This window comes from Penaeus chinensis, chromosome 11 (genome assembly GCF_019202785.1).
Source record: "Penaeus chinensis breed Huanghai No. 1 chromosome 11, ASM1920278v2, whole genome shotgun sequence".
NCBI classification, from domain to species: Eukaryota; Metazoa; Arthropoda; class Malacostraca; order Decapoda; family Penaeidae; genus Penaeus; species Penaeus chinensis.
The window spans coordinates 2,257,716-2,267,715 of NC_061829.1; the positions used below are offsets into that span (position 1 = coordinate 2,257,716).

Sequence of the window (10,000 nt, forward strand, 5' to 3'; positions counted from 1 at the left end):
GCGACAGAAGCGAAGAGCAGCAGCGAGGGAGCCGCAGACAGCCGCGAGCGCATAGAGCTAGAGCGAGAGACGCTCGTCGAGACGAGCGAGCACGGGGCCAGCACAATACAAACAAAAAAAAACAAGCGAGAGACGACGAGAGCCGGACGCCGCGCAGAAAGCAGGAGCGCGAGCAACCCCGCTCGGGAGCGCACGCCGCCCAGCGGGACTGGGGGCAGCAAGCAGAAGAGCGGTCGGGCCGAGCAGCACGCGTAGACTACACCGCAAGACGCGCGACGAAAAGAGAAAGAGCAACGCGCACGGGGAGCGCGCGCCCTCGCGCCGCGCTTATGCGCTACGCGCACGCTCGCCCGAGGGGCGGCAGTCCGGCGCCCCGCGAGACGACAATCTTTTTGTTTGGCTCCGCGCTAAGGCGGCGCTCTCTCCTATTCTCTCCCTCGCTATCACGTACGCTTTTCTGTGTTCTGCCTTGCTCGTCTCCTGTGCTCGCGCTCTCTTGCTCTGTGCTCTGCCCCTCTTGCTGCTATTTTGTTTGGCTGGGTTTGGTCTCTCTCTTCTCGCGCTCTCTCTACTCCAGTCTCTTCGCTCTCTCGTCCAGCCCTCTCGCTCTGCGCGCTCTGCTTTGTGCGCGCGCAGCGTCTCGCGCCCCGCGTCGCGCCGCGTCTTGTCTCTTCGCGGTCTCGCTCGCTCTGTCTCTCTCGCTCTTGTCTCTCTCTCTCTTGTCTCTCTCTCTCTCTCTCTCTCTTCCCTTCTTATCTTTATCTCTATCTACCCATCTCCACTCTCTTTCTCTCTCTCTCTTTTTGTCTCTCTCTCTCTCTCACTCTCTCCTCTCTCTCTCTCTCTCCTCTCTCTTCTCTCTCTCTTCTCTCCCTCTCCTTCCTCTCTCTCTCTATCTCCTCTCTTCTCTCTACTCTCTCCTCTCTTTCTCTCTCTCTCTCTCTTCTCACTCTCTCTCTCTCTCTCTCTCCCTCTGTGTCTCTCTCTCTGTCTGTCTCTGTCGCTGTCTTGTCTCTGTCTGTCTTGTCTCTGTCTCTGTCCTCGTCTCTTGTCTCTGTCTCCGTCTTCTGTCTCTGTCTCCGTCTCTGTCTTGTCTCTGTCTCGTCTCTCTCTCTCTCTCTCTCTCTCCTTCTCTCTCTCTCTCTCTTCTCTCTCTCTCCTTCTCCTCTCTCTCTCTCTCTCCGTCTCTCTCCCCTCTGTCTCTCTCTCTCTGTCTGTCTCTGTCTCTGTTCTGTCTCTGTTCTGTCTGTCTCTGTCTGTATGTCTCTGTCTCGTATCTGTCTCTGTCTCTTTCTCTGTCTCTGTTCTTGTCTCTCTCTGTCCTCGTCTCCGTTCCGTCTCTTTCTCTCTCTCTCTCTCTCTCTTCTCTCTCTCTCTCTCTCTCTCTCTCTTTCTCTTCTCTCTCCGTTTCTCTCTCTCTCTCACTCTCTTCTCTCTCTCATTCTCTCTCTCTCTTCTACTCTCTTCTCTTCTCTCTCTTCTCTCCCTCCTCCCTCCCTCCCTCTCCATTCTCACCCCCCCCTCACCCAGGTGTGGTGGACACGAACTCTCGACCTCCCTTCGTGTCAGCGCCGCCGCGCGCCTCACCCCGCGCCCAGGACTGCCGCCTGCAACGCCCCCCCGCGACGGCGAGGCGGCCCGTGCCCCCAAGGAGCGCGCCTGCTAACGGCGGCCCGCCCGCTGCGTCAGGGACGGACACGGACTAGGGGGAACAGGTGTTGGGTATCGAAGTGCGATTGTGTATGTGTGGTTGTGAGTGTTTTGTTGTTTGTGTGTGTGGTGTGTTTGTGGTGTGTGTGGTGTGTGTGTGTGTTTGTGTTGTTGTTTGTGTGTGTGTGTGTGTTTGTGTGTGTGTGTTTTGTGTGTGTTGTGTGTGTCTGTGGTTTGTGTGTGTTGTATGTGTGTGTGTGTTTGTGGTGTGTTTGTGGGTGTGTGCTGTGTTTGTATAGGTGTGTGTGTGTGTTTGTGTGTGGTGTTTGTGTAGTGTGTGGTTTGTGTTTGTATGTGTGTGTGTGTGGTGTGTGGTGTTTTTGTGTGTGTTGGTGTTTGTGTGTATGTTTGTGTTGTGTTGTGTTTGTGTGTGTTGTGTGTGTCGTTGTTTGTGTGTTTGTGTGTGTGTGTGTGTTTGTGTGTTGTGTGTGTGTGTCGTGGGTTTGTGCGTGTGGGTGTGTTCGTGTTTGTTGTTGTGTGTGTGTAGTGTGTGGGTTTGTTGTGTGGGTGTATGTGTGTGTTTTGTAGTGTGTGTGTGTTTGTATTGTGTGTTGTGTGTGTTGTGTTTGATTGTGTGTGTGTGTGTGTCTGTGTGTGTTTGTGTGTTGTGTGTGTGCTGTGTAGGTTTGTATGTGTGTGTGTGTGTGTGTGTGTGTGTGTGTATGTGTGTGTGTTGTGTGTGTGTGTGTGTGTGTTGTGTGTGTTGATGTGCTGATGTGTGTGTGTGTTGTGTGTTTGTGTGTGTTGTGTTTGTGTGTGTGTGTGTGTGTTGTGTCGACATGTGTTTGTGTTTGTGTTATGTTTTGTGTGTTGTGTGTGTGTGGTTGTGTGTTGTGTGTGTGTGTTTGTGTGTGGGTGTGTGTGTGTGTGTGGGGTGTGTGTGTGCTGTGTTTGTGTGTGTGTGTGTGTAGTGTGATTGGGTGGGGGGTTTTTGTTTTTTTGGGTGTATGTGTGTTTGTGTTGTGTGTGTATGTATGTGTGTAGTGTGTGTGTGTGTGTCTGTGTGTGTGTGTGTGTGTGTGTGTGTGTTTGTGGGTGTGTGTCGGTGGTGTGTGTTTGTGTATGTGGTGTTGTGTGTGTGTATGTATGTGTGTGTAGTGTGTGGGTTTGTGTGTCGTGTGTAAATTTTGGTGGGTATGTGTATGTGTGTGTGTGTTGTGTGTGTGTGTGTTTTGTGTGGGTTGTATGTGTGTGTTGTTTTGAGGTGTGTGTAGTGTGTTTGTGTGTGTGGGGTTTTCTTGTGTTTGTTTGTGTGAGTGTGTGTGTGTGTGTTGTGTGTGTTGTGTGTGTGCATGTGTGTGTGTTTGTTGTGTGTGTGGGGGTGTGTGTGTGTTGTTAAACTTGGGGTGTGAGTTGATGTCTGTAGGTGTCTTATGTGTGTGTGTGTGTGGTGTGTGTGTTTAAGTGTGTGCGCGCCGCGCGTGTGTGGTGGTGGTGTGTGGGTGGGGGGGGGGGGGGGGGGGCGGGGTGGGGGGTTGTGGGGTTGGGGGTGGGTGGGGGGGGGGGGGGAGGGGTCTGGGGGGGGGGGGGGGGGGGGTGGGGGTGGGTGGTGAGGGGGTAGGGGGGATTGGGGGGTGGTGGTGGGGGGGGTGGCGGGGGCGTGTGGGGGGGGGGGTGGGAGGGGGGGCGGGAGGTGGTGCCTGTCGTACGGGCGGTGGGTGGGAGTATGGACTGGTTGTAGCGGGGCGGGGAGAAGGCCCGGACGCAAGAGGGACGCCAGGGCGGGGCCCAGCGGACTGGGGGTGGGAAGGTAGGCGGCCGACAAGACGAGCGCAGGCAAGCAAGGCAGGGACGAGTCAGCGGGCGGCAATACCGCCGGAACAACGGACAGGAACGACGCGCGCAGGGGCGGAGCAGAGAGCGCGGGCGGCCATAAGAAGGCCCAAAGGCAGGAACAGCAGGCAGGTGAGGCGCAAGGGGCGCGGGCAGGACACTCCGACCGGAAACCAACGGCAGGAAAGCTAGGCCAGGGGCGTCGGCCGGGGCGCGGGAGGCACATACGAAGGAAACCGGCCAGGACATAGCCGGCGGGGGGCGCGGGGAGAGGGAGGCACTAAGAAGGACAACGGCAAGGCCTCGCGGAAGGGGAGGGCCCTCAAGGAGGGCGCGAGTGGGCACTACCGCACGGCAAACGGACAGGAAAAGAAGGCAGGGCAGGAGAACGGGCGCGAGGGACGGCCAATCGAAGCGGACCACACGGCAAGGCACGAAGGCACGGGGAGGAGAAGTGGAGAGGGCGGCCACTCAGCCGGCCCCAGTACAGGAAGAAGCGACGGGGCGGGCCGGGGCGCGGGAGCGAACTCAAGACGGCCCCCGGACGACGGCCCGACGGAGGGAGAGGAGCACGTGGCAGAGGCGTCACTCTCCTCCTGCCCTCGGCCGGCCCGCCGGGCCGGGGGAGTAGCCGTGGCGCCGGGAGGACCCTAGACGGACCCCGGACCCGGCACGCACTGCTGTGCTGGCTCATGCTTTGCGCGGGGGCCTCCTTCCGTCCCCCTTCACTTCCCTACGTCCTTTTCTTCTCCTTTTCTCTTTTCTCTCCCAATCCTTCCCCCTTCCTTCCCTCCTTCCTTTTCTTCTCCTTTTCTCTTTCTTCCCACCTCCTTCCCCCTTCCTTCCCTCCTTCCTTTTCTTCTCCTTTTCTCTTTCTTCCCACCTCCTTCCCCCTTCCTTCCCTCCTTCCTTTTCTTCTCCTTTTCTCTTTCTTTCCACCTCCTTCCCCCTTCCTTCCCTCTTTCCTTCTTCACTCTACCTCTATTCTATTTTCCTCCCCCCCTTTCATCCCTCATGCATTCCCTTCGTCCCTTCTATCCCCCCTCCCCCGCCCGCCCCCCTCAGGTGCGTGTGCCCGGGGGCCGCGCCTCGGGGCACCGCGCTTGCAAGGTGGCGCGGCACCTTCCGCGGCTCCGGGTGTGGGGCCGTGGGGTGCCCGCCGCTTTGCCCGCCCTGCCTGCCCAGGCACATCTTCGCTGCGCCTGTTGCTCACCCGCCCCCGCCGCGCGCTGCCTCGCCCTGTAACTCGGGCCCCCCCCCCCGCCCGCCCGCCCGCTCTCTCCGCCGCCTCCGCCCGCCCCTGCGCTTCCCGCCCAACGCCAATGGATGGCGCGCTGTGCTTTGCAGCTGAGTGTACGGCCCCCCCCCCGCCCCCCGCCCCGCCCCCCCACCCCCCTCCATCCCTACACCGCGCCCGCAAGCGAGGTTGTGATGCGAATCAGGGTGCGCGCGCTTGGGCCCCGCGTCAGGCTTCTATGTGCCTTGCAGCTTGTTTGCCAGAGTCAAACGCCTCCGTCTGCACCGGCACGGGGCACACCTTGCTCGTGCAACCTCAGCGCCAGGTGAGGCGGGACGCGGCTTGCGCTTGCGTTTTCTTGCACGTGGTTGGGTAGGGTGTTTGGGGGATTGCTGCAAGGGGGGAATGTACGGAGGAGCAAGGTCTGGGTGTTTGAGGGGTGTACGAGGTGGATTAGTACTCTCTTATTATTTATTAATATTGTTATTGATATTACTTATTTTTTTCTTATTATATTAGTATTATTATAATTATTTTTGTTTTTATTACTATTATCTTTATAATAATAATGATAATGATAATACCAATTATTATTATTATTATTGTTAGGAATTATTATTACTATTATTATCATTATCATCATCACCGTTATTATTCTTATTATCATCATCATTATTATTATGATGATAATGATGATGATGATTATTATCATTATTTATTGTTGTTGTTGCTATTATTACTATTTTCATTATAATAATTGATAATAATATCATCATTTCCATCTGATTCATTCTCCTGTCCCCCCCTTCCCCCCCGCCCTACCCGCCCACCCCCTTCCCCCCCGCCCATCCCCCGCCAACCCCAAAGGGAGTCTCCCTAATGGTCGACTTCTGCGGGCAAGGATGGACCAGCGACCTAACCCACAGCGACGCCCACTGCATAGCGCGGGCGTCGTGGGCGGACAGTCATGCAACAGAGGGGTGGGCCGGCCAGGGTCCTCTGCAGTGGGCGGGGTTGGACACCCCGCCCACGCCCTCGGATACGGATGGTTCTGAGGCAGCCCGTGAAGCAGGAGGACTCGAGGGATGCGTTAGTTTCTCACTTTAGTCAATGAATAGGTATATATATTATATATATCATATATTATAAAAAAATATATATATATATTATATATATATATAGATAAAGAGAGGAGAGAGAGTTTGAGAGAAGAGTGAGAGGCGAGAGAGAGTAGTGGAGGAGAGTGAGAGAGAGTGACGAGAGAGGAGTGAGGAGAAGGAGTGAGAGTGGAGAAGAGTGAGAGAGAGAGAGAGAGATGAAGAGAGCAGAGAGAGGACGAGAGAGGGCGGACCGAGAGAGACGAGAGGAGGAGAGGTGAGGAGAGAAGAGAGAGGATGAGGTGAGAGAGAGGGAGAGAGAGAGAGGAGAGAGAGACTGAGTCGTGGACGAGAGAGAGAGGAGAGACGAGTTGAGAGTGTGGAGAGAGAGTGAGAGAGCGAGTGAGGGGGAGAGGAGAGGAGGAGAGTGAGGAGAGAGCGAAGAGAGAGAGAGAGAGGTGATGAAGGCGCGAGAAAGAACGGAAAACAGAGAGGAGAGAGGAGAGGAGGAGAGGGGAGAGAGAGGAGAGCGGAGAGAGAGAGAGAGAGAGCTGAGAGAGAGAGAGAGAGAGAGACTAAGATAGTGGGGGGGGTTGAGAGAGAAGAGAGTTGAGTGAGTGGAGGAGAGAGGAGAAAGAGTGAAGAGAGAGAGAGAGAGGGGGAGAGAGGATGAGATGGAGAAGGAGTGGAGAGTTATGAGATGAGGGATGAGAGAGAGAGGAGAGTGGAGAGGGAGAGAGATGGGGAGAGGAGACGAGGGATGAGAGAGTGGAGAGAGGAGAGAGACTGGACGAAAGTGGAGGAGAGGAGAGACGTTGAGAGTGAGAGGAGAGAGAGGAGGAGAGAGAGGAGAGAGGAGGGAGGAGAGAGAAGAGAGAGAAGACTAGTGGGTGAGAGAGAGGGAGAGGTGATAGAAGAGGAGAAGGATAGAGAGGTGAGAGAATTAGAGGAGAGAGAGAGAGAGAGAGAGGTGGATAGAGAGAAAGGGGAGAGAGAGAGAGTGAGTATGGAGGAGAGAGAGAGAGAGAGGAGAGAGATGGAGAGTGAGGGAGGAGAGAGAGAGAGTGAGAGAGAGGAGAGAGAGAGAGAGGAGGATGTACGAGGGGGGGGAGAGAGGAGGAGGGAGAGGGAGGGAAGAGGGAGGTGATGAGAGATACGAGGGGTCAGAGGGGAGGAGAGAGAGAGAGAGACTGTTTGGTGGGGAGGAGGAGAGGAGAGGTGGAGAGAGGCGACGAGAGGGTGAGGAGAGAATTGAGGAGGAGGGAGAGAAGAGAAGGAGAGTCGGAGAGTAGAGAGATAAAGAGAGATGAGAGGAGAGAGAGAGGGACTCTGAGAGGAGTGGAGAGAGAGTGAGAGAGACGAGAGAGAGAGGAGAGAGACGAGGGAGAGAGAGGAGGAGGAGAGAGAGGGAGAGAGATGAGTAACTGAGAGTGAGAGAGAGAGAGTGGGTGAGAGAGGAGAGAGGGAATGTGAGAGAGTGAGAGAGAGAGGGGGGGGGGAGAGAGACTGAGAGGAGAGAGAGAGAGACGTGAGGAGAGAGGAGAGAGAGAGAGAGAGGAGAGAGAGAAGAGAGGAGGGGAAGAGGAGAGGAAGAAGAGAGAAAAGAGGGAGAGGAGACCTGAGAGTGTGGTAGTCTTGGGGAGGTAGTGATGCAACGAGAGAGAGAGGGAGAGAGACTAGAGAGAGTGATTGAGGGAGGGGTTGTCTGTGAGTGACCTGAGTGAGTGAGAGAGGAGAGAGAGGAGACGAGAGGAGGAGAGAGAGGACCGCAGAGATCGTGGGGTGGTGGGGGAGAGTTGGAGGACTGGGGAGGGAGTGGAGGAGTGAAGAGAGAGTAGATTCCTCCGCCATCTCTACCCCCCCCCCCCCCCCACCCCCCCACCCCCCCCCCCCCCCCCCCCCTCCCTTACCCCCCCCCCCCCCCCCCCCCCCCCGCCGACAGACCCCCCGCGGGAGCAGCGAGGAGAGAGAGAGAGGAGGAAGAGAGAGGAGGGAGAGACTGTTGTGGTGTCAGGAGACTGTGTGAGAGGAGAGAGATGGACGAGGTGGAGAGAGGAGAGAATGGAGGAAGAGAAAGATAGAGGAGAGAGGCGAGAGAGAGAGAGGAGTAGAGATGAGGAGAGACTGAGAGTGAGGAGAGAGAGAGTGAGAGAGAGAGCGTGGAGATATAGAGGAGATGAGAGAGAGAGAAAAGAGAGGTGAGAGAGGAGGAGAGGAGAGGAGAGAGAGATGAGAGGGAGAGGAGAGAGAGGTGAGGATAGAGGAGAGTGATGAGAGGAGAGAGAGGAGAGTTGAGATGAGAGCGGGTGAAGACTGGAGAGTGACGAGAGAGAGAGTGAGAGGAGAGAGAGAGATAAGAGAGAGGACTGTGAGAGAGAAGAGGGAGAGAGGAGGAGGGAGAGAGGAGCGAAGAAGTGAGGGATGGAGGGAGAGAGAGAGTGGAGGGTGAGGAGAGAAGGGGGGGGGGATTGAGAGGAGAGAGAGAGAAGGAGAAGCCGAGAGAGTGGAGGAGCGAGGAGAGAGGACTGAGAGGGTGAGGAGAGGAGAGAGAGTGAAGAGCGATGAGAGAGAGAGTGAGAGAGGAGAGAGAGAGAGAGAGAGAGAGAGATGGGAGAGGAGAGTCGGAAGGAGTGCGAGGTAGCGAGAGAGAAGAGAGAGAGAGAGACTGAGAGGATGAGAGAGAGGAGTGAGAGAGGAGAGTGAGAGAGAGAGAGAGAGATTAGGGAGGGAGTGAGTGAGAGGGTGAGGAGGAGAGTGAGAGGAGGGATCGAGAAGGAGAGGACGAGTGGAGGGAGGAGTGTGGAGAGCGGGGAGGGAGTGGTGAGTGGGGGGAGAGGGGAGTGTGAGGGTGTGTGGGTGACGGGAGGGGGGGAGTGGAGGTGTGGCGTGAGAAAGAGTAGCGGGGAGCGTAGGGGAGAGCCAGAGTGAGGGAGATGAGAGGGAGAGGGGGGATGTGAGAGGAGAGGACTAGAGGTGATGGAGGAGTGGGTCGGAGGGGGAGGGAGAGGGAGCGGGCAGAGGAGGAGAAGGGATGAGTGGTATGGGGGAGGTAGTTATGAGAGAGGAGGGAAGAGGGGAGAGAGAGAGATGGTGGGTCTTGGTGAGGGAGGAGAAGAGAGAGAGAAAGAGAGGAGAGTGAGAGAGAGGAGGAAGCTCCGCGAGAGAGAGTGAGGAGAGGACGAGAGGGGGGGGAGAGTGTGAGAGAGAGAGAGAGAGAGTGAGAGAGAGAGAGACTGAGAGTGCGTGAGATGAAGAGGAGAGAGAAGGAGTGAGGAGCGAGAGAGGAGGAGGATTTAGAGATGAAGAGGGAGATAGAGAGAGAGAGAGGGGATGGAGAGGGGGGACGAGGAAGAGAGAGATGAGAGAGAGAGAGAGGACTGGAGGAGAGAGAGAGAGAGAGTGAGAGAGCGAGACGAGAGAGGGATGAGAGAGAGAGAGAGAGGGAGAGAGAGGAGAGAGGGAGAGTGTGGGGGAGAGAGGGAGAGTGTGAGAGAGAGAGGGGGGGGGGAGGAATGAGAGAGAGTGAGTGAGGAGAGAGCGAGAGAGAGAGCGAGAGGAAGAGAGAGAGAGATGAGATGTGAGGAGAGAGAGGAGAGAGAGAGATTGAGAGATGAGTGAGAGTGACGAGTGAGAGAAGTGTGGAGAGAGAGAAGGTGAGAGAGAAGAGGAGAAAGAGAGAGAAGGAGAGAGAGAGAGAGAGATCGAGAGAGAGAGTGGAGGAGAGGAGAGATTGGGCCTCGAAGTGAACGAGAGAGAGAGGTGTCCGCCAGAGAGAGATAGCCTTGCTTTTTGATATTTATCTCCCCTCGCGTATTCGAATTTAATTATCTGATTGGCAATTGAATTGCCCCGCTTAATTAGCAATTGAATTAGGCTACTAACTCATATAGTATCTAAGGATATAGCAGAGGAATGAATCGTCTCTCCCAGCTGTGTACGCTGCCGTTCATTCATGCTTTGCTCTCCTCCTTCGCGTCAGCTGATCGACCTCGGCGAGCCAGCTATCAGCAGCGGGGAGCTGAGGCGCGCTTGCACGCCCCTAGAAGCCGTCTGCCCCCCAGGGGGGGAGGAGGAGACGCGTGGGCGATGCCCGGCTTCGTGGGCGGTGCGTGGGCGGCCTGGATCATCCCGAGTGCCACTGCGACCCCGGGATTTCTTGGTCATGCTTCCCAGCCCCGCCACC

The 10,000-nt window shown here is 56.2% G+C and overlaps 1 protein-coding gene across 1 annotated transcript; it reads right to left on the minus strand.

Moving 5' to 3' along the window:
* Window positions 1–1,522: 1,522 nt before the first annotated feature.
* LOC125030827 (sterile alpha motif domain-containing protein 1-like) lies at window positions 1,523–4,674 on the minus strand. The gene is made up of 3 exons (XM_047621137.1): window positions 4,606–4,674; window positions 3,909–4,133; window positions 1,523–1,702 (listed from the first exon to the last, which is right to left on the minus strand). The coding sequence occupies exons 1-3, from the start codon at window positions 4,672–4,674 to the stop codon at window positions 1,523–1,525; spliced, it is 474 nt and encodes a 157-aa protein (XP_047477093.1).
* Window positions 4,675–10,000: the final 5,326 nt, after the last annotated feature.

Bases quoted from the DNA above. Each gene is read 5' to 3' on its own strand.
- LOC125030827 (XM_047621137.1), bottom strand. From the start codon at position 4,674: ATGTGCCTGGGCAGGCAGGGCGGGCAAAGCGGCGGGCACCCCACGGCC. The intron at 4,134-4,605 runs GTGCCGCGCCAC...GGGTCCGTCTAG, and splicing joins CACACCCGGAGCCGCGGAAG to GGTCCTCCCGGCGCCACGGC. The intron at 1,703-3,908 runs GTGTGGTCCGCT...TGTTCCCCCTAG, and splicing joins CCGTGCCTTCGTGCCTTGCC to TCCGTGTCCGTCCCTGACGC.